Genomic DNA, 24,722 nt, shown 5'->3' with positions numbered 1-24,722 from the left:
TCATGCAGCTCTTGTAGTCTCTCTAGCTCTTCACTGTCCTCCACCTAACAGTCAGGATCACTCAATTAATACGACAGTCACTTTCACATTGGCTGAACTTAAAAATAAAAGCTATTTTATGAGTTACAATAGATTGTGGATAGCAATAGATTGTCATTATAGCTCTTACTCTTGTATCCTCCAAGTGTTCAATGTCAGCAGTGCTGTAGCCATCCTTCATTCCTCGGGACAGGACCCGGAAGCGTTTTCCTCCGATAGTGTCCACAACTGATCGTCCGTCAGGGAGGAAATGGACGCTCCTAATAATCAGCATGCAGCCATAATCTACAAACCTGCAGCAATGGACACACTGGTTAATTTAGAGTTTTGGCAGATCTTTCATAACCCAGTGATGTAACAGTTTATATCAGAGTGGATTTCATAACTGATTGACTGTTCTATTAAAAAAAAAAACTTCATTCTGGACATGTGGATATGTTTAGTTTTAAGGTCCTCTGACATCATAAACTACACAGATCTATACCATATTTGTGCTTGCATGCTTACCCTTTCTGAGGATCATTAATACACATCCCAAACTGCCGCGTGCCTGTGTCCATGCAGCGGCGAATCATGAGGCGGTAACGTGGCTCGAAGACATGCAGGGGGCAAGGCACGGTGGGGTAAGCCATGGTGCACACAAAGATAGGCACATTCTTCGTCAGGCTGCACAGAGGGACAAGTAGATAAGCAGTTTAGAGCCTTTGAACCTCTTAAAACCGTCTGCATATAGAAAAATCTGGTGATGAACACCTGAAAAGACGGGGCCAAAAATAAGAAAATGCAAATAAATGGAATGAATGCTTACTCAGAAAGCTCTCTGGTCTCCTCCAGATGAGTTTTAGTCCTCTCTGCATACTCCTGACTTAAATACTGTTTGATCAGTGTGTCCAAGACAGTTGTCACCACGTACTTCCTACATGCTAGATACTGGAAAGGACAGGAAACAAGTTAATGATTAAAACAGGAAACAGGGAACACAGATTTTGTTTAGAACTTCAAATGCTACAAAAGAAGATTAATATTTATGTGCAACAACTGCCAAGACTGGTCTTTCACCTCTTTCAAACTCTCTTTACAGAGGGGACACTGGGGGTGTGTGGTCCAAGCAACGTTCCAGACAGTTTTTGCAGAAGTGTGGCCACATGGTGTAGTCACAGGCTCATAGAACAACCTGTATTGATCAAAGAGATGCAACAATCAGCAGGTTGTTCTGAATGTTGAGTCATTTACAAAAGTACAGTGTGAAATGGTATGTAAACTTCATGGTGTGCATGTGGTCCATTACAACATGTCCTTACCTCATGCAGAGAGAGCACTCTAAGTCATTGGGGTCCAGCAGATCATTAGCAACACTTCTGCAGGTTTTAGCTTTGGTGAGTCGCTGTTTAGAGTCTTTTCACAACACCTGCAGTCAAAGGAGAAAATGCACTTTACAATTTACTTTATTAACAAAAGTATTATCTAAGACATAGATATTGTGCTGATTAGGTCATTAAATATAGAGTCTGAATTTGATTTGGAGAATAAAATATAATACACTAGGAAGACCAGAAAGCAGTACAATGAAGGGCTTGGCAACTGACCTTGTTTTTTGTGTTTGCTACTTCCACTGTCCACAACACAGCGTTCTGCTTCCGACACTGACAACTTCCTCTTCAGCAGGCTCCCCTTTTCCTGGTCTCCCAGCTGAGGAGCAGAGCAAACTCTCTTCAGACCCTCTTCACCACAGTTGGCGCCGTGCATTCTAAGTGAGTGAGCTCGACTCAGACCAGGCCGCTCCAGACTCTCCCAGCGTTTCTGGATGACGACACAAAACCAAGGTTAAGAAGATGATGATGGTCTAGCAACGTGGCAACAACAGTACTGAATCAAATCCATTAATAAGTGCTGTATTATTATTCAGTGTGGTAATACCTCCTGGTTGTCCAGATGGTGGTGTGCAGAGGCAGCGCGGACCTGGTGCTGGTGTTGTCTTTGGACTGGACTCTGTGGTTGAGCCTGGGTGTTGGCCACGAGGGTTTTTGCTGCGCAAATGAGGCGATGCGTTCTGTGTTGTTTCCCTCAGGCCAACTTTCACATTCTCATCAGCTGGGGAGAGCAGGTCACACAGGATCTGTGGAAAGTACCTCTGTTTGTCATCAAAGCAGAGCTGCTGAACAGGCAAACACTAAAATCTAATCTGAAGTCGGTGTAAGCAAAGACAATTACTGCATTTCTGACTGAGAAACTGAATCTCCACATGGGTAAGGTGAATATCAAGGCAGTCAGCTGGTGAAAACAGGGATGTTGGTGTCCACATTTGTCATATTTAACTTGAATAATCATAAACCCAGGTATCCTTATGGATAAGACACTTAGTTCTGAACAAACATTTTGTAGCATTTAGCAGCCACAGCTACAGCCACATTTGCAAATATTATTTGAAAAGTCTTGAGGATGGTAAAAATCTGAACTGTCATCATTTTAAATTTGCCAGATTTTATGTAAGAAAAAAAAAAGAAAAGATATACACTCTAAAATTGGTTTAAATTAACACGTGTTGGAACTTTTTCAAGTTTTGAAGCATACAGTGTGTGAAGAGGAGACAAGGGACTTTATTTCATGCAAAGGGTTTAGTGACAAAAGACTAAATTAAACAATGCTGTTAATCCAGTTCTATAACCACGACTAAGACTTGAGAGAGCAAACTTTGCACAAGTTTGTGCTATGTTCAGAACAGATATCAGGATGGCCTCGGTTTAACCTCAGTGTGCTACTTGACGCAGCAGCAGAGAACATCAAGTTTTCTTTCCAGTTCAATTAAAGCTTGAGGGCATGAACTTTAGTCTCTGAACCTCAGATCATTTTAAACACACGTATAGTTTTGTGTTGTGGTGAAACATCTAACAGACTCATTCATTCATCCTCACACAATTCTTTCCTTTTCCTCCCTGTACTCGCACAAAGTCCCTCAGTCCTGCTGACAGGAATCTGTGTTACTGTTAATACCCTGGCTAGATGCAGGTAAAGATTTTAGTGACATGTCCGCTAAGTTCTTAGTTTCTGCATGTTTACTCTTATTGTCAGTCAAAGTGACAGAAATTATAGAAGGGCTTTCAAAAGGCTTCATTTTACTTCTTAGACTCTTGTGTGCTTTTTAAAAAAAAAAAAAAAATCTCTCAGTGAGCGCAATAAGAATGGGGGCTGTCATTTTCATTCTCATTAATTAGCTGTTTTCATAGCTGTTCGTTTTCATTACGTGGGTACTCAGAGGTCCTTTGAGACCGTAAGTATGATTACAGACTACACAAACTTGATTTGATGTTCTATTGATGCGCACTGTCTGGCTCCAACACTTTTTTAGACTTATGTCTAGCCTGAACAGTATCTCTCTCAGGATCAGAAGAGGATGCCAACACAACAACAACCTTAAACTATGGGTACAATCAGTTCTACACACTGTTTACCAAAAGAGATGACTAATGTGATTATGTATGCTTCCTTATTCAATGATTCACAGATGATTACTCAAAACTTGAGCAGCTTTAGTGATTAAAGCTAACATAGTTTCATCATAAAATGATGACAAAACGTGATGATGTTGTGAGAATGTATTTAATCCTGCATACATGAATCAACTGGTGTGTCACTTATGTAACTATGGTGCTGTGGTCTGTCTGTTAAGTGGCACTAATGTCATTACAGGCAGAGTCACAGGACTGAGTTCACTAACAACTTATGTAATTCCATGATAGATGATCCTGAAAGGAGTGGACAATGTTCATGGCTGAAAAAGAGGAGATACAAATTCTGAACTAGAAAATGCATTCCCTGCAGAAAATTCATTGTGAATGCTGTAGCAATCCTTAAAATGGCTGAAAACACCGTTAAAATGCAGAAGAAAGTTGAAAGCCAAAAGTAATCTCTGAAGCAATGCTTAAAATTGCTGACCCAGCATTCACACTAATTATGTACCATAAACCCCCTTCATGTCTATATAACCACAACATATGACTGTAGTGTAGTGCATAAATTGTAACCTAAAACAAAGTACCCACTGACTGTGAAACAGCACATTTCAGAGACGTTTTCTACATGTATAGGATAATGCACAATGTAAATCCTATTAAAAGTGCTTACATCAGGATGCCTATAGGACACAATGTCTCTACGTTGTTTGCAGTTAAACTGTTTATTTAGTCATTGTGCTAAAGTGGGAATTTAAGATCCATGCCATGAAAAAAGATAGGCTCCATTAAGTCAGTATAGGATAATAGCAGATGCAAGCTATAAAAAGAGAAAAAATGGCTTTGTGCAACAGAGATTGTAAAGGGTGTGCTTCACATTCCCTGCTATCCAATCAAAGGTGATGTCACATTAAAGCAGTATGAGCTCCACTTAAATCTTTGGCTTCAGTGTATTGAGTCTAGCTCCTCCAGCCCTGCAGCCTACTTGCATAAACACTGTGTGACCTCAGATCAACTGATGACAACATATTTAGTCTCTTTCTCATCTCACTCTGCCAGCAGACAAATCACAACTCCTTTGCTCTCTTACCTTTTCCACTTGTCTTTTAGCACAGGGGAAGTCCTCGTCCACAGTCAGGCAGTGGAGGAAGACTTGGAGAGACTCATCCACCTGGCCCATCTCATGCAGCACCATAGCTTTGCTAAACAAAGCCTGAAAGGGCAGAAAGGAGTAGTAGAAAGAGATCAACTTTACTTCTGTGCCAGAATTTATGTTTGCCTTGTGTATTCATGTTGCTGGTAATTGTTAATGCTTTGCATACATCCTAAGAAAACACTGGATTCAAAGTCATGCTAAACTGTCATGCTAAAACAACCAGACAGAACACACGTTAAACTTCTTAAATGGAAACCATCCTTGCCAATAAACCAATATGAGTTTACCAATTATGCAAGTGCTTTTGTATGACATACTTTGCACCACAGATGCAAAATATCCAAGGCTTCAACCCAGACACTTGGTCTCCTGTTACTGATGTAATAGTCATTACTGGCTTTGACCTTAATCACGGCATTCTCAGTTGTGGTCTAGAAAACCTTCTTTAGTCATGATACTCTTTTGTAACTTATTTATCTTGAGAGAAACACTTTTACACAACACAAAAAATAGCCAGAGGTTGTTAAATATGTGTGCTGTAAAAAAACTGGATCAACAAAAAAAGAGATATTTTAGTTTTATGATTCTATAAAATTCAACTGCCATGTCATGCAACCAAATTAAATAAACCAGATTTATTCTTTAAGAAACCGAATGAATCAATAAACATGACTGTAAATACCTGGCGGCTGAACTGGCCTACAATTTAAAGGTCACTGACTAATCCAATACAACCAATAAGGTGCTGCTTGCCTGTGGCTTTGAGAGCAGCAGTCTTAAAATACACCTTTTCTTGGTAATGGCCAGCTGACCAATATCAGCACAGACTGACATGCCAGACTCTAAAAAGTAAAAGTATGTGTGGGTATGACCTGGCAGTGTCACCATCCTTGTGGAACCAACAAAAAGCCTGGAGTTAGATCTGGTGTAATCACGTCTGACACAGATTTTCAATACAATACAATAGGCTAAAAACAACCAAAATCCTGCAGAGAGGAATTTTTCAATACAAACTTGAAATTGGCTTTTTTTCTTTTTCAGCAACTGTGTAGTAAATTGCTGCAGTGTCAGTGAGTGACCTACTTCGGCAGAACAGCTGGACCTGGGACAAAATTCTGTGTCCTCCAAAGCCAGGCGGTACTGTTTGAGAGCCATGTACGCCTCCGCTCGGGACAGTCGCACCACCGCAGTCATCTCTGGATCTGCAGGAGACATGAAGAGAGGGGGGGGGCACTCCTTATTAACTAAAACTTGATAGCATTTACCACGAAAGAGAGTTTTAAATATCTGTCCTGCAAGTCATACATTACATAATCAGGTGATAAACACAAATTATATATTAACTGTGTCACTCTATTCTCTCAAACACTGAAAATCAAAATAAGTTGTAGAAGCCTGGAGGAGCAGAAAGAGACCAGTGGATCTGATTTTTCTGTTCCCAATAGTGGACTGAATAAAAAAACAACACAAAAAAAGTTTACAAATCCTATCCTGTATTACAAAGAACAAATTGAAGCATTGTAAAACCAGATCTCTGTTTTTTATTGGGGGCAGCAGCTTTGTGTGGTACAGCTGACACTGAGGCAGCAAACAATTTCTGGAAACCTAAGATACAGATAGATATAGAAAGGGTTTACTTACTAATAAAATATGTAAGTATGAGCATGGCCATAAATTCATTTGGACATAGATTAGGTTACAATCAGATGTTTGACATTCATCTAATTACCCAATCATGTCAACCTGTGTAACAGGCAGACTGCCCTGCAGACATTACTGGCTAATGAATTCTTTTAGAAAACTAAATTTCACCTGCATTTTATCAAAAGTTCAATTAGTTAAACTTTCCTCCCAGCCTGAGCTGCAACTTTTTTTGCACATGGTGTGCCATTGATCCCAGTAATATATTACCTTTCACTGAGACACATGGGATTTAGCTCATTTTCCTGATATATAGCAGATGCTGACATGAGCAGGGGCACAGGTAGTTTGTCTAGTCATCCTAACATCAGTGAAGTGCCCCTAATTATCTGGAAGTTTCTGTCCTGCTTCTCAGGTTGTCTGCGGCACTGACGGCCGGCCCTGAGCGCTGTCAAAAGCAGGTGGTGTGACTGCATCACTCCCACAGCGGTATCAGTGTGCATCCTCAAACCAATGTCAAGTGACACTTATTCTTGTCAGAAGGTGATACACTAGTTATATGACCTTCTGTTACACAGTTTGCTGCTTTTATCCACCTGAGATAAAAAATAAAATTGCAGGAACACAGAAGGTTGCGTGTTACTTTCTTACAGCCTGTAAACAATTAATCTGATCATAGGTAAGTATTTTAAAAAGCTGCAGAACAAAATGCCCCACAATGGAAACACATAGTAATTAAGAAAAATAAAAATACGTTAACACTTCACTTTGGCTGGGCAGAACATTACAGCTGCAACCAACGATCATTATCATTATCAACTGATCTCTTGATTATTTTCTAGCTCAATCATTTGGTCTATAAAGTTTCCCAGAGCCTAAGGTATTGAATTACCTGTTTTATCCAACCAACAGCCCACCACCTACTGATATTAATTTTACTCTTTTAGGAGTCAAAAGAAACCAGTAAATATTGACATTTGAGAGGCTGGATCAACATTCTTATAACACAATGGTTTGGAGTAGATCTTCTGCTAACTGTCCCGCAGGCAATGCTTGAGTAACAGAGGTCAACAGGGATACGATGAGGTTACATGTGAAATTATATCACTTGACCCAAATTCCATGGATGTTTCCATAAGCTCTCATGGCCCAGGTAAAGGTTCAGAACAATTTTCCAGCCATACTATCACACAACCAGACCATTTCAGGATCAGTTATACATTTTTTTTTCTTGTAATTCTGAACTGCTGCACATGAGGATTCTCAATCAACACCCAACCTACAAAGTGCATAAAATAACTAGATAAAAGGAAGACAAGAGTAGACAAGAGTAATTTGAGATTTAGTGGTTGTAAAGTAAAAATATATTTTCTCTAACAGAGCAGTGATTTACCCACAATGCATTGTCATTGCCATTTTAGTTTGAACTTTTAGTCACTAGTTCCATGAAGGCACAACACTTTTTTATCCTTTTATAACCAGAAACTGTTTGGTGGACATGCAGGCAGTCTCCAGTTTTGGGTCACCTTCACTGGACTGTGTGGGGATTGAGTGCTTTGTTCAAGGGCACATCAGACCATTGTTGTTACTAGGTCTGCAACTATGGCTTATTTTAATTATCAACTGATCTGTTAATTACTATTTCTATTACCTGAGCCATAGAATTAAAACACTACTGATTTGATTATCCCACTATCAGTGGCGTCATTGATCAGTCAATTAAATATTTATGCAAGAGAGAGGTACCAAGACTTACCATTTGAGAGGCTGAAACCACCATATATTTGCAATTTAGCTTGGTAAGAGACTAAAGCACTTATTTGATCATCACAATGTAGCTAACTATCTTTCTGTGGATCAACTAATCAAGTACCTGACTAATCATTTACCTATATCATTCATATCACCTATAGAAGCTTTTACAGGAAATACTGGGATTTGAACGTGCAACCCTTGCAGCCACAAACCTCCTGCAGCAGAGTTTGATATCTAACCATAATCTGCCACTGAAGTAGCCCAGTTTTTTCATTGCATAATGTCAGGGTCTGTTACAAAAACTAAAACACGTCCTTGCAGAGTGTCTATCTGGACCACCAGCCTGCCTCTGCCTCCTAACTTGACCCACAACCTGCGAATTCATCCCCTTTTACAACATTTATGAAACACAAGTTCGTCGCAGCCATGATAGTTACCAAACACAAATGCCCTCCCCCTTGATAAGTTACAAAACTGCCCCAATATGTGTCACGACCTGCCTTATGCAACTTGCACTGACTGCGCATGCTCATCTTGTGAAATTTCGTAAGCAGGACCCGTCAGATTACACGACGGGCGATGGGAGGAGACTAACACCAAAGCAACACATGGGAGTAATGATGACAATTTTCAATATGTTGGTCAGTAGAACGCAGGATTCACTGACAATAAACAATTAAAGAATCACGTTTACACATGTTCCTATCATTCCTACACAGGGTTGGTAAAGCAGCGTCGCAATAACACTCTTACTGAGTGTGCGCAGCTGCAGACACACCACCAGGAAACACCTCTCTCTTGTCAACATGAATGTGTACGGTTATGATTACAACACTTACCACTGTGGATAACATCGGTGGCTAACGACACAGCTTCTTGGTAGCGTTTGCGCTTACACAGCTCGTCCACTTCACATAGTGTTTTCGACTTTTTCCGCTCCTCGGGAAACCATTTATCTAAAAGTCCGCAGAGAATAACATTGGCTTTCTGCTCTCCCTTCACGGCTTCATTGCACAGCTTACATTTGGAGAGCAGCCGTCGTTGTAAACACCTTCTACAGTACGAGTGTCCACAGGCTATGGTCACAGCTTCACCCAGGAAGCTGTGACAGTTGGGACAGTCAAACACGTCGTCCCCGCAGCTGTCCGGACTCTGGTCCGAGAGTGCTTCTTGCGCGGCCGCTTTCCTCTTAAAGTTGCGGAGGATACAGTCCGCTAAAGTGCTCAGTTGTTCGGGTCGCACAGGGCCATACCGCATAGCCACTGAAAACCAGTCAATGGCTTCTTTGAGGCAGTTTTCAGACGCTAGCGCGTTGGCTTTCTGTAGTATAAGTTGATGGTGGTCCTCCTCTGCCGAGACGTCGTCCGAGTCAGCGGCGCCGATGAAGAAGGCGCTTCTCTCCTCCGCGGCGTCCCCCACTTGCGGTTGGAGCGACATTGTGGCGTCCAAACAAACAAAACAAAGAAATAAATGTTATGTATATTTGGGTTTTCTTCTGTTAACCCGTCTGTACATTTCTATAGCTGCCGCGGTCCATGACAGTATAGTGAACGGACTTTCTCATAGACGCCCGTTCGTTACATAAAAAGCACGGTCACGTGAGCAGCAGGCTCGGGACGTGATTGGCCAGAACGTCTCGGTTACAAAACCTGCGTTGGAAAGTTTCATAACTACGGAAAGGACGTAGTGGAGTTGAGTGTGTCAGATCACAACGGTCCCGTTTGAATTTGACTCTCCTGCCCTCAAGTTCTCTCAGTCTGGAATATAAAACAAATAATGCACCATGACAAAAGCATATGATACTGATTTGTCCATCAGTACATTTTTGAAAACTGTCTGAAAACTTACTCAGAAAACCTCTTCATAACCGGTTGTGTAACCAGATTTTGTAACACCTTCCAAGTCTCAGTTTTATGTAATTTATCTTACTTTGCTGTGTCTAACATCTAAAATATTTTATTGCCACTTTGTAACACTTCTGTCTAAATTGCCTTCATATTATCTTTTCCTGCAACCAGCAAATTCTGTACAAAAAGCAAAGGACAGAAAAAAATAGTGCAATACTCCAAGGCTGCATGACCGCCCCTGCCCCTCAGATGTTAATCCAGCAATGCAATACTCCCATGGACTGACTTAGAGTGAATGAATTAAGGTGTATTTATTAATGTCATGAATATCAACTCAATAATATTTGACATAAATCACTTTAAGATCAAACCAGAAGCCTGTGTTTTCAATCATGATTAGCTGAGACACACACAAATACCTATTTATAAGTCCTTGTATGTGTGTGAATATAAACCTGCAGGCTAAAGGTCAAAATGGCTGTTCAGGCCTTTCATTTCAACATTTATTTTCTGCCTCGTAGCAGAAACGGAGTCCACCCCATCCACCTTTTCAAACCTGCTGCTCAACACAAGAGATGCTTTCTGCAGATCTGCTGTCACACCACGCTGTCCTGTCTGTCACCTCCCATCATCACCTGTCATCTCCTGAAGCCTGGGCCACCGCTGGGCTGTAACCACTGCTTTTTACAGCACAGGAGCTAAAGTTAGTAACACATCAAATAAAAAGTGAAAATTACAAAAGCATATGACCTTGCAAGACCAAGATGGCATGTGAGTGCTGCTGCAAACCTTTTAAATGATCCAACAGCTGGTCAAAGATATAAATTTTAATTCTATTTTTTCTTCCCTTTCTAAAAATAATCTTTATTTTAGCAACATTTGACTTGAATTAAAAAGCCCTTTGATAAACAAACAAACAAAACAGATGTTGCATTTTTATATGTGAACAACTCTAATCTATTATGATTTACAAGTTGACAATAAACAGACAAACAGGATAGACTCTTTTCCTTTTGTCACTCATTTGAAGTCGTGAAAACAACTCTGGTCTGGAGGAAACACATGATGTGCTGTGTGTCCCACTTTTTTTTTTTTTTTTTTTTGAGAATTTCTGGGGTAATTACCAACAGGAAAAAGGCATGAAACTAAATGTGACAACATCAAAACACTGAGCCAAACATCATCCAGCGGGAATCAAGACGAAACAGCAAAATAATAAAACCAACAAAGTAACATTGTCAAGCATGAAAACCTCCTCTGTAAACACTGTGTTGATCTGATATGGGTCAGCCCTCAGCCTTCACAAATATCTGGACTGAGACTTTGGGAGTTGTCGAGTTGTTTTGGGTGAGTCATGAGCCAATCATACATCTGTAATGTCATTTTGTGAAGTCACGCTGAAAAAATGATCAGTATTTCTACAACTACATCTTTATCCTACTCATGTAGTGCAATGAGAGTTTGGGGAAAGTTTGCAAATACATTTTGCAATATGTAGTTGAGGTTATATGAGGCCAAAGTGGGCGTGAACATGAAGAGGCTTTACATATTGTGGGGCGACACTGCCCTCTAGTGGGCAAAGGGAGCCATTACTCTAATTAGACACAAGCAGTTTATAAATGCCTCTTGAAGACGAGACACAACTGGAAAAAATGTAGGTAATATAAACTAAAACTATAGATAAAACTATAGATTTGTGTTTTGTATATACAAAAACAAACGAGAAAAAAAATCTTTTAAACAGACTTTACCAAAAGCTGAAATACAGAAATACAGAAGTGACACAGGATGGATCACTTTTGTGATGTTTGTTTAGTTTAATGGTACAAAATATATCTAGCTTCTGAGATTTTGTGGCACATGTAAAACACTAATATACGACAGACAGAGGTAATTCAAGGACAAAAAAGTTTTTGGTGAATTGGTGTATTATGTAAATTTTATGTGATTAATGGAGAGTGAACCCAGTAAACACTGGGATTGAGGAATGAAGTCTGTAATAAAGGACAGCAAACAAATCTTAATCCATACAACCACCAGAGGGCAGAGCTGTACTGTGTAAAACAGACACAAACTGTGTCTTACAGTCAGTTCAGTGACCTCCTGTGTTTGGTCTGAGGCACTTCAACAAGGCGTCAACTGGCTGTGCTCACTGTCTTTCCGATATTGTGTAGCGCACAGGTTAAAAAAAAAAAGGAAAAAGAAAGAATATTTGAAGTATGGCAGATGGAGTCTCGGTGTTACTCAACTCGTGATGTGAGACTTGAAAGCAATGATGGTTTTGGTAAGAAAACACACAGTACCCCCAAGTTGAATTTGTTCATTTAAGAGGATTTCCAGTGTTTGTGTCCTCAGCTAACCCGGTGATGCAGATTTTTTGTTCCATTTTTTCCCATGATTTCCCTCCTGCTTCAGTTAATGATCTTGCCTCAAGTGTTAGTGTTGATTGTGTTTCTATCTAGAATGAGCATTTCTTCCCCTTTGTTTCTGCCATGCCACATGTCAGCACTGACACCCCCCTCTGCGGTATGTAGAGCTGACACTGCCACATCTGGGATGCAAATGATTAGGTCATTAAAACAGCCAGAAAGTGCATGAGAGTGAGTGTGTAGGTGTATTTTTGCAGACACAATCTCTTCATATCTAACTATATGCCAGCCTAGTTTTCTGGAGGACAGACAGACAAAAAGAACTGTTTTTTTTTCCATCCACTTAAAACCTTTACTTCCAGTCATGGGAATTTCTTGAATATGGAGATACACTTAGGAATGATATGAGGTCAACTGTAGAAACACTGTGTGACCGAGTCCTCTGTCACTGTCCGTGTTGACTCTTAAAATACGACGTTATCATGATGACATACCATTTCTGTTGCCACAACAATACCACAAACGATCCATTAGAACATTCTGGTCCACATGGAGATATGTGACCCCCAGTTCCTGTCAGATATTTGCCACGCCTGTGGGATTTCTTGTGACCAAACACGAGAATTCACTGACCATTGCTGGTGGGGTTGCTCGGGAGGAGGATGTGTTTTAACTGTCTGTAATGATCAGGTTAGTTTGTGTGATGTGAACTGTTGTGTGCATGTGAAGACCAATGAACATGTGCAAGAAGAAATTTGATTGTTTGCATTGTTACATGTGTATATTGTCCGTTATTCTTGCAGCTGGTTTAAGCCTGTTGTGATTCCTCATCATTTATTCTCAAACCAGGACCAGTGTTGATAACGTTCTCTGGATCAGGAGAAAAAATAAAATGTGAAGACCCCAGGTACGAAAAATAAAATATAAAATCAGACCTTGTATGGATCCATCAGTAACTCTCACAGTGTCCTGTTATAAATTTGAGTACAGCATTTTTGATAAATGCGTGACAAACTGGACGATCAAATGCACACGCACGCAAGAATTCACACACGTTCGCATTCATTTATCAATGTGGGAAACCTTCGGTGCTCCATTCTCAAACAACAGTGCAGGAATGCAGCGCCTGTTGCTGACTCTTAGTCAGCCTTATCTGGCCCTGCATAATCTCCCAGAGGTGTTTGCATTCCAAGCACAAATACATACGCATGTACATATAAAAACATGCCAGCATTTGGCATGTGCACACACATGCATGGGAACACAAACAGAAAGCAAGAGAGAAGGGTAGAATATGCCTGTAGAGGTTCATGTAAACAAAAAGTAATGACAAAATCTGTTTAAGGTCCATGACAAATTCAAAGGCAAGCACATGCATATATGTATATATATATATATGTGTGTGTGTGTGTGTGTGTGTGTGTGTGTGTGTATATATATATATATATATATATATATATATATATATATATATATATGTGGTGACACATATGAGTGTGTGTGAATCTTTTGGAGGTTCTGGTTAATCTCTAACCCCTGAGTTACACACCAGAGGAGAGCACACTGTAGTGTTCACAGCCCAGCAGAAGAAGAGCGAGTGAACATGGCAGCACAAAATGTAAATGCATTGTCTTGGCCTTGGGCTACTCACTTTAATGCTTGTTTCTGCTGTTGCACTGTACATGAGCGGAAAGTACATGTCCTTGAGCTATATAAATACGCTCTAGTCCAAGTTTATGGATCATAATAACTCCACTGTTTGGATAAAAGCAAAGCAAGTACAACATGTGACACATTCGTACAGTATGTGCACGAGGAAGATGTTTTTCCTCCTACAGATGGACGGCCAGTTCTGGCTTTGCCAAGCGATTCAAAACATGGGGGTACACCAACCCCCGCTCTGACCCTTGAACCCCCCATCCCCTCCCCGCGTGACTGCCCCCCCCCCCATCGAGTCTAGACCAGGCCAGCTGTGGTACAACGGACCCCATTGTCTTCTGCTATATGAAACAGTTATGTAAGAAACAAGACAAGGAGTGAGATCACTCTCCACCATGCCAGTTGATACCCGCCTGCACACAGCTCATGCCTCTCTGGCCAAATCATGGGTTTACTGGTGTGGAATGAAGGCAGGAGTGAGGTGGATGTGGCGGTGAAGCAAAGAGGGAAATGCAGAATTAAGAGTCTGAGCTCTGGATCTGAGAGGGTGTAAGCACTCGGAACAAACTGTAGTGTAAACATACAACTGGACAGATTGTGAGGGATTTAAGGAGTAAAACCAGAACAAAGCCACAACATTTTTGGTCTGAAAAGCTGGTCTCCTTGTACACCCACTGTTACATAACTCTCACAGACACACAGTTATTATTTTAATACATTTAATAGTGCACTTTGATTAACCTGTACAGAAATAATATTAATAAAAAAGATAAAACATTTGTTCATTTCTGTAACACAAAGCTTAACATTTACAATAAAATAAAATAAAATGGTATGATACAAAACAAACATATATCTGAGGTATAAATATATTTGTTTTAAATTAACTGTCATTGTCATGCGTTATTATTTGGCAGGAGACACAGTTAAACATTAAAAACATTTATGATATGAACAATGGCTTAGTGAATTAATCATACAACTTGACATGAGAAAAGCGAGCCCTCAGATTGAAGCACAAATGTTACGAAGCGACGAAGGTCAACTTATGTTATGAGGACCACAGATCTCTTACTTCTTCTTTAACACGGACAAGACAGTACAGAGAAAAGAAGCATACACAAAGATATTTTTCCTTCAAACATTCAACCTGCCCTCCTCTTTACAGTAAAACCTGTAAAATCTCCACCTTTATAAAAGGACCTTTTTTTTCTGTTTACTTCTCGTCTTTTCTTATAGGGCTAACCAGAGGTTCCTGCTGCAATTTAGAACAGTGCATTTTTTCTTTTTTCTGTTCTCATGTAAAAATACGTTTTTCTTATTGTTTTTATTTTTATTTTTTTGCATTTACAAGTGATGTGTGTTCTACAAGAATTTCAAAAACTGTGAATTGTGCTGTGCTCTAAACACTTTTATCAAAGAGGACACACTTAAAATGGGAAAAACTGCTTCTTTTAGCTTTTTACAAATTTGGTCCAATAAATCTGTTGGTCTTCTATTTTAGTTTGTCTGCTTGATTCTACAACATTTCCTTTCTCTAACACTGAGTGAAAGTAATTGAATAATTGGCTTTTTGCATCATGTTGCACGTAGTCGCATCATTATTTATTTTGCCTGTGTATCTTCGAGAGTAAAAAAAACTTATCTAACTATATCAAACTCGTGACACACTCAGGCTCTCTGAATTAAATTCTTCTTGAGGGAATGAGGAAACATCTATTTATATGTCAGTAAATGAGCCCCTTTCTTTGATCATTTCTTTCTTTTTGGTGAGCCAGCCACCGATCTCATCTGTCTCTGCTTTCCTCTACTGCAACACAAGAACCCTCTGTTCTATCGGCCACCTGTTATCTCACTATATCCCGTCTATTGTCTCCACTCAATCTGCCCATTACCAGCACATTCGCATCTTTCTTCACCCATGGATTCATCAATCAACTGATCATAATATTGTCTGCTACTCCTGCTGTGCTTTGCTGTAACAGAAAAAGGGACAGAGGTAACACAAGACAGACACCAACCATTACTGTGAACAGAATACTGTATGTACACATTATACTGCGACTGGAAACCAGTGCAAAGAATATGTATTTTTTAACCGTTTGTTGCTTTGTAGACACACACACACACACACACACATACACAAGCATGCGCGCTCATACACTCACATTGAATCCCCCTTGCTTCTCAGAAGCAATAGCACCCTTCAGATAAAGTTTAAACCTCACATCCTGTATCAGCGACATCATCTCCTTTGGCCCAGATAAATGTTTGTGTGACATGCTCATACGTCCTCTTGGCAGCACACTGAGCTCTGATAAAACTGTTTAAAATGTTAATATCAGTCTGCTGTGACATAACCAGAGCAAAAAAATAAAATAAAATAAAAAGTCCTTCAATCCAGGATCCAGGGTTTGTCCTTTACATGTGTGTATAAAGAGGTTTGGACCCCATCTACCTCTGTGTTAGAATGGGTGGAATGAGTCATTTAAAGTCCCCAGTAGGATCCAAATAATGGTCCAAAAGGAGAGGGTTCAAAGGAGAGGGTTGTTGAGACTGTTGTTGCCCAAGTTGCACACTGCTTTCTCATTTGTCCATGGGTGCAGTGAATGAGTCACGTATCCGCGCCACCTCAGCAGCACACAAGTGTCCATACAGTTTATTGTACCACTCTGGAAAACGACCCCTGTATAAGAAGAAAAGAGACACAGTGTTAGCTCATTGTGTCATCAGCTAAATGACACTGAATGACCTCAGAACTGGAGTTTAAGAGAATAATACATTTATTTTTGCTCCAGTTAATCATCCACTAACCTGCAGTCGATCCTGGAAATATGTGTGAGTCTGGATTTGTTGGTTCCACAGGCCTCGATGAAGTAGCGTGAGGTGAGGACGTTGGCTCGAACGCCCACAACGGGTGCCCCTTCATGGTCCACAGATGTACAGACAAGTGCACACGCTCCCTTTGGCAGGTCTGTCACCCATGTTCTGGTGGAAATATTGGAGAGAGTTTGGTTTAAAAACAAACAATATGAATAGGGGCAGAACAGCAAAAAAAATGCAGACAATTCAGAAGTGAGCTCGACAGGAGGGAAAATGGTCTACCTGAGCACCAGGTGGTCTTTGGTGGGATGCGGAGCCATGGTGTTCCTGACGTACTGGTAGACTTCCGTCCTCTCGTCCAGGGTCTCCACCACTCGGCTCTCGAGCAGGTCCTCGTCCCAGTGGCCCTGCTCACGCAGCACCCGCGTCAGAACCTCCTCGGGACTTGCGGGCATCTCCACGGTCACCTTCCACAGCCGCAGTGGAAACCCATCGTGCACCTGGAGGAAGAGATGGAAAGGCTGGGTTAATTTACTCATAAAAATTATTGAAAAGTCATTTGATTCAATAAGATGAATGTGATTTTGGGACTGGTGCCAAAACGAACTTTAAAGTGGGCTGTCATGGGTCATGAGATCATACATACGAACTTCCAAGGGTCTTATGCAAGTGTTCAGAAGCTTCCTGTAGGATATCTAATCTTCATAATCAGTCATATTTACAGAAATTAGCCATAATGGAGCCATAATTTAAATGCACAACAGCTGGGCTGTGTTTCAAAACCTCCCATTGCCCTTTAGCCAAGTCAGCTGCTTCATTCTGCCATCAGATGATAAAGAACACACACACTCTTTGCCTTGTGACTCTCTAACTGGAGAAAAGATAACCTTCCAGACTAGACACAGGAAATGTAGGCCTGGGATAGTGGCGAGGTTGCATATGTTTGTGTGTGTACGTCTGTGCTGAGCTGATGTCATTCTGGGATGGAGTCCAGTGCTGGGATGGGAATGAGAGGCCACGGACCAGGCCAGTTTCACACGGATGTGTTTCTATACAGGAAACCCTAACTGCTGGTTTTCCACTAGATATTTAGAGAAGCAGGAGCCAGGGAGAGGCGAAAACGAAGAGGGAAGGAGAGGACAGGAAACAGAGTGTGTACTTCACGAATTAGTGTTGGCACACTAATGACAGATTCACTCATGATCTGCTTTTTCTGTTGTTAATCTAATCTGTCATGAACCCCATTACTTTCACTTTGTGGCAAATTTATCACTGTATTCAGCTTCTGCTGCAAACAAACACACTGAAAGCAGCCATATCGACTGAACGGATTATATTTTCATTTCTAAAATTAACTACAGAGAGCTGAAGAATAAAAAGTGGATTCACCTTTCTGTAGGCCAGCTCGGCGTGCTCGGGTGTGGAGCAGCTGTCATAACCTCTAAATTTGTCCTTGGCCTCTTTGAGGAGGGCGTCTAGGCTGTCCCGCAGGTACGCCCTGTAGCCTCCCTGCCCAGCCTCTTCACCCGCAAGATCCTCCAAGCGTCGGGGCAGCAGCGCCTGCTCCACATAGGAGTTCCTGCAGCGATTCATCTCCTCTGGTATCTGTGGGAAAGGAGGAAAAGGAGGACAATGGGGGTCAGAACACTTATGTACACTGTCAATGAAAAAATATGTCATTACTTTTCTGTTTTCTGTTGTGTTAATGGAGGCCTTGATCAGCGAAGGTATATGATTGTTAATGCTGTCAACTACTGTATGTCTACCACAACGTTATGCTCATACAAAACCTTAGTGAGAACTTAATAAAAAATGTGTTTTGCTCTTAGTTAATTTGGATGGTTAAGCTTCACTGTGCAGAGTGAATCAGATGCAGATTATTATCAAAGCAGAGTGATTACATGAATCCCCTTCATTAATGGGAAACTGGGTGTAACTTGTATAAGGGTGAAAGCAATTTAAAATGGAAACAAACATCATATTTTTCATCTCCTTGTTTGCCTTGCTTGTTCTCAGTCTTTCTCTCTGTCTCATAGAGATGTCTTGTACCTGACATCTTTGAGGTTTAATTGAATCCTAATAATATTACTGTCAAAGAAAAGCATGAGATAAGAAAAGGCTGGGGTTAAATGGAAGTTCATTACAGTCAATTATTTCATAGGTCATCTTCCATTTATGAACCTCCACGAGCGAGTAGGAATCTAATTAAAAGGAAATAATTCAGGCAGTAATTGAGTTTACTTGTTGTATGATGTGACCGTGTCAGGAAGCCAGGACGCTTGGCCACAATCTAATAAAACTTTGAGCGGTAATGAGGCACAGTATGCAGCCTTTTAGTAATTACTATAGCATGTAAAGAGAAAACTGTGCTGGGCAGGGAATGTTTTAGGCTGAATGGCATTGAAATTGGATTAGTTATAGTGTAGTTTGCTGATTATTTCTTGTTTATCCCATCGAGCGCTCTCCATGCTGACACACATAACCACGCTGGTTGAGATGGACCCATGGGTTTTTAAGTTTTTTGGGACTATGCTGAATTTGACCTCTCTGCACAAATGTTTGAGTTGGGTTTAAATGGACAGAAACATGAAGTTAAGTCCTGTTCTGTACAACTAGAACATTTCAAACAGATGACCAGTTGGCACATTTACTTTATGTAATCATAACATTCCTTCAGCAAATGACAGCAGGAATTGGATTAACGGGTTATGTAACTGGGACTATGTTTGTTTAAAGCACAAACATGGGGACACAAGGTGTTTGGCAAGAACATGGTACAGTGAGTGAGCCGTGACATTGTCAGCGAACACGCCTTCATCAGCTGCCATAAAAATCTCAATCAACAAACAGTACTTTTTTTTCTTTTGCTTACAATTTTCTAGCTAACTTTAACCTTGAATGTGAGGCGTTTGCTATGTTAGCGTACACAGTCAGTTCAAGTGTTGTTAATTACTAACCCGGAAGAGTTTCCTGCACTCCTGGATCATGTGTGCCAAGCCATGAGTGGCGGCCAGGTTCTCATTCAGGTCTCTCTGGTCCGGCTTTCCCAGCGTTTGCTTCCGGTTCATCACCCTTTTTCCAAAGACATGGGAGAGAAGATTAGTAAGAGCACCCATCATCCAGACAGTGGGTGAAAGAAAACATCAGAGGGGGTTGAAGATGGAAAGAAAGAAAGGACAAAAGGGTTTTGCAGTATACACCTGGTGAACCCGCCTCTAGCAGTACCAGATGTGAAAGAAAATATGTTTCTTAATTAGCTAAAGATGTTTATGTAACCTCTCTATTTCCTCTGTCTCTCTCCCTTCCTCTTCTTGCAAGCTTTGTTCTCTTCCTTCTTCTCTTCTGTCTTCTCTCTACAGTATCCTGCTCTTTTGTTTCCTTAAAGTGACTTTTTCCTGTTTTCAGAATGTACTGCATATTATGTGTTATGTAAGCTGCTGATACAATAACTGTGTTGGTGATGGCAATGAAAATAGGAGGCAGTAATATTGTAAAATTGGACTGATTTCAACATCTCTCACACACACACACACCTTGGCGAGGAGCTCTCCTTGCGGCGAAGGGTGTTGAGGTGGAAGAGCGACGGGGCCAGACAGACGGCCAGGTTGGTGGGAGTCATCTGGTTCTCGGCCACGCTGGCTGTCACGTCGCTCAGCAGACACAGCAGCGTTCGCAGTGCCTCTCGGTTCTCGTCGGGCAGCAGCAACACAGTGGCTCGAGCAGCCTGCAGACGGAGCTCCTTAGGCATGTCTAGAGAGGAAGAGGGAGAATTTTTTATATTATACGGCAGAAAACCAGCAATAACCACTGTCATTCTACATCACTACCGGTTGAGGCAGATGGCCGCCCACCCTGAGTCTGGTTCTGCTCGAGGTTTCTGCCTCTTAAAAGGAAGTTTTTCCTTGCCACTGTCGCTGAGTGCTTGCTCATGATGGGAACTGTTGGGTCTCTCTCTGTAAATACCTATTTTAAAGAGTACGGTCTAGACCTGCTCTATATGAAAAGTGCCTTGAGATGACTTTTGTTGTGATACGGTGCTATATAAATAAAACTGGATTAAATGGAATCATATCATCTTTTTTGTTTCTGTTGGTTAACTCAGGAGGAAGTCTGCATTTGGCCTCCCTTCGCCTGCCGGGAATGAGCAATGATGGGATCCGTGTCGAGTTAAGTGTGTTACATAAGCCCATGTGTGCGTCTGCACTATATGCTTCATATTTCATGCACAGGACTGGTTTTTGTTTTACCTTATATAAACAGTTCCTAATGCAGTTATTACACTCATAATGTACCAGAACTTGAGAGGTTGTCCATGCTAGCGGTGAGTCACAGAGGGATGAGCCGGTGCTGTAGCAGAGTGGATTTAGGGTATCTATATCACCTCATTCCACAGGTATTTCCTGCACTTATCTTGTTTGTTGTCTTTTCGCAGTTTCACAATTTCTTACTCAATGACAGGCAAGCTGCACCAGGTTACACATGCATGGCTGTCTGTACAAGATGTTGTTCAGTTTTGTTCAGTAAATGGGTGTGTATTCTTACACTGATAGATCTGGAGGAAGGTCTCAGATAGTTTGCTCGTGAGCAGGGGCTCTGGCAAATCTCTGAAGTACTGCTTCAGCATGTCTGCGACGTCGTAAGCCGACTGGCCCTCGTAGCTGACTCCACCCCCATCTGCGCCACTCGCCTCGTTCATCTGGCGCAGAGCTTGGATTCGAGACTTAACTCCTGATTTTCTGAAAAGACCCACCTGGACAGAGAGAAAAGGACAAAGAGAGAAAGAGTTACATCATACATACATGCACAGACACTTGATAAGTCAGTTTTGAAATGTAATTCGCTTGTTAGCCTCGGTATTACCATGAGTGAAATCACTAAAGCATATTAAAGTGATTCATGTGCCTGTCTTCTAAAGCTGCAGGCTGTTATCACTGAAAAATAATATTCTTGACTTATCCCCAAATCCAGAGCTTACAGTCAATACGGTTACATCACAACAGATCATGTTGACTGTGTTTACAAGAAGCTCCCATGACACCCAGCATGCATTCTTGTACTGAACGCTGTGTAGGACCTCATCGGTGGCCTTTTAAGGCTGCATGAAATGGCACCACTGGGGAGGAAAAGTGAAAAGGGCCGTTGGCTTGTCCAGCCTGAATTTTCCATGAGCTTTCACCACTTCTAAACAGAGGCGCCTTGTACTGCTGAGAAAAGAACACCATTGCTCTCTTTTCTGTTTTGCCCTCCATTAAGAGTAATTTTCTCCTCATTCCTCCTTTCTTTTCTTTCTGAATATACACACGCGCTGTGAGAAAAAAAATTCATACTGTGTGGGATTAAACAGACAGACACAGGTGACTTAACAGCTGCCTACTTTGACTCTCCCCAGGCCTCCCGGCTTCAGCGATATGTGTGACAGCGAGAAGAGAAAAAGGGGGAAAGACAGAAACCGTATACACACACTGGCTAAGTGGGTATCAGGCTTTTTCCAACCCACTGCTCTGTCTTATGTAACAACCGGTGAAAAAAAAAAAAAAAATCAAATCATGGATGAGTATTTGACTGATTGCAGATGCCCCACAATTTAGATATTATGTAACTAGCACCTTAAAGAAAAAGCGTTTTCTCTTCACTGTGGAAACTGAAAATGATACTTTGAGCTAAATGACAGGCTGGTGGAATTTTTTCCACATCATGTACACATGCAATTAAATGTAAGCACATGTTTATGTATACATCTGTCTAAATATGTGCATTTTGTTTGTGCACTTTATGTTACCTGGTCGAGGCACTGATTGCGCAAGTAGCGCATAGCCTGCTGGATTCCCTGAGGGAGGGGCTGGCCTGTCCGCTGGACGATGACTTGTAGTGGCACACCAAACACATTCCTGTCTTTGTAGTCGCGCACCTTGATCCGCTTCATAAACTTTGGCACAGCCCTACAACATACACACACACAACAAGTATCTCATCAATATCTGTGACACAGGATACTGACATGAGTCTTAATTCGTATTTAGCGATACGCTAGAATGTGATTTGATTCAGTATTAATAACAATAATAATAAAAAATAGTAACTGATTTAAACCTTTGACTCAACATAAAGTCATTGCAACCTCAGACATGTTTCAAATAGTCAATAGTTCAATTTGAATGTAAACTTTTGTGACACAAATTCAATTACTACAGGGTTAGTGTGTGTGTCTAACTGCGTGTCTGTCTGGGTGTGTTGTGTTTTATGTGTGTGCAGGACGTAAACAAGCGGCTGCAGAAGTCTGTCTCCAGGTTTATGGGGGGGGGGGGGGGGGGGGTGGATGAACAGGGTGAGAGGAGAATAGACACGGAGAGTGGGATGTATGCTGGAGTGTCAAAAGGGGAGGATCCCACTGCTTTATACATCCGCACAAAGTGTCTGTCTCACTATTTGTTACTTCTTACTGTGTGTGTGAGTGTGTGTGCACACGCACTTGGGTGCAAGTGAACAACAAGGGTATAATCACAAACCCGGAGTTGAAACATGCAGCTCTGACCATTTCACAAGAATGCGCCCACAGATTTATGGCTGTGTATCTATGTGCAAGGTTACGAGTGCGTTTAGCAGAGAGACCCTCTGCGTGACTCAGGACAAGCTCGTCTTTGTAAGAACTGCTCACAAGACTCAGAGAGCTTCTCAGAACCACAGTTTGGGAAAAATGGAAAAGGAGCATATTATGATCCCAGCCCCGGAATTCTGATTATGTGTGGGCCTCCAGTGGCCAACAAGTGGCCTCTGTCTTAAAGTGAGCCCCAGTCTGTTATAAGACCGTCATAACGGCTTCTATTCCTGTCCAAGAAAGGCCTTGGGTAGAAGAAAAAAGGGAAAATGGAAAAACACAGGAAAATGATTTGATCTTCCATTTTTAGTAAATTTTTCTCATCTGACCATGTAAAGTTATATAAACCTTCAGATGTTAAGAAACAGGTAATTCTAGGCCACTGTTTCACAACTGTTTTACACAATAATGTTTTCACTGTGTTACACTGACATTTGGACTGAGGAATGTTGTTTAATATATTTGCTGGTCAACAGAGTTAAGTCAAAGTCTGTATTTTGCTCAGGGCTTCTCTATCAAATTACCCGTTAACGGACTAAAAAACACAAAAATGCAGGAATATAGTCAAAAAGAGATGGCAAGAAGGAAGGCTGGGAGCGACTGCAAAATCTCTAGAGCAGATACAGTAACAAGTTGGATATTGTGTGCTATTAAATAATCACGAGCAAGCATATAAAGTGAGGTGACACCAATACTCTAGAAGTGGTATAGAAGGTAGTGTTGGAGGGATAATTGTTGAGAGCAGATCTCTCCAGCCTCCAGCTCTTGTAACGCCATGCGTGTGAACTGCCATGATTGCCCTGTTGAGAAAAAGACAATGTACGCCCCTTCCCAGCAATTACGGGCCTGGGAAAAGATGTGAAACCCAACCTCTGTGGACAGCCGTCACCACACTATACAACAACCTGCAGATGGAAGGGATTGGGAGACGAGTGGGATGGAGGGGTAGCAGTTGGCTTGCTGAATGGATAAATTCAAGGGCATCACTTGTGAGAACAATTAGCCAGATGCAGAAGGCATTTTTCCATGAAAATCAAGCTTATAAAATCTGTGTGTGTGTGTGTGTCACCCTACAGAGTCATCTTCTCCTCAGTAAATATAGTTTGTATTTCCCTTACATAAGCCTTCAATTTTTTCCTCCAGTTCACTCACCAGCTGAAGCCATGTTTGTTTGTAGGGGTATGCTTCTCCAGCAGAGCAGTGAGCTGCAGCAGGGAGAGCTTCTGGAGCAGATTCATCTGTAAACACAGACTGGCAGCTAATCTGGAGCTGGGCGGAGGCCAAGCTGGGCCGATGGGAGTTCTGGAAGCTCGGCCAGCGGAGTTTCTGTGGTCTGGAGTACAGAGAAAGAGAAGGAGAGAGCTCAAATTGAGACGTGAGAAGAAGAAT

The 24,722-nt window shown here is 41.4% G+C and overlaps 1 protein-coding gene and 1 pseudogene across 1 annotated transcript; both read right to left on the bottom strand.

The window, feature by feature from the left end:
- Positions 1 to 6: 6 nt before the first annotated feature.
- Positions 7 to 9,622, bottom strand: LOC108894520 (LON peptidase N-terminal domain and RING finger protein 1-like; annotated as a pseudogene).
- Positions 9,623 to 14,617: 4,995 nt separating this feature from the next.
- Positions 14,618 to 24,666, bottom strand: LOC108894519 (rho GTPase-activating protein 7-like; the record flags this gene model as incomplete). Its single annotated transcript, XM_018693186.2, is given in 10 exon segments — positions 14,618 to 16,601; positions 16,730 to 16,903; positions 17,021 to 17,238; positions 18,128 to 18,343; positions 19,696 to 19,810; positions 20,272 to 20,488; positions 21,281 to 21,488; positions 22,518 to 22,677; positions 24,486 to 24,574; positions 24,576 to 24,666. Coding segments are annotated over 10 exon segments (1,588 nt in total), but the record flags the coding sequence as incomplete, so codon positions are not given.
- Between the last annotated feature and the right edge of the window lie 56 nt (positions 24,667 to 24,722).

This window comes from Lates calcarifer, unplaced genomic scaffold, assembly GCF_001640805.2.
Source record: "Lates calcarifer isolate ASB-BC8 unplaced genomic scaffold, TLL_Latcal_v3 _unitig_366_quiver_2355, whole genome shotgun sequence".
NCBI classification, from domain to species: domain Eukaryota; kingdom Metazoa; phylum Chordata; class Actinopteri; family Centropomidae; genus Lates; species Lates calcarifer.
This window is presented reverse-complemented; position numbering and strand designations above follow the sequence as displayed.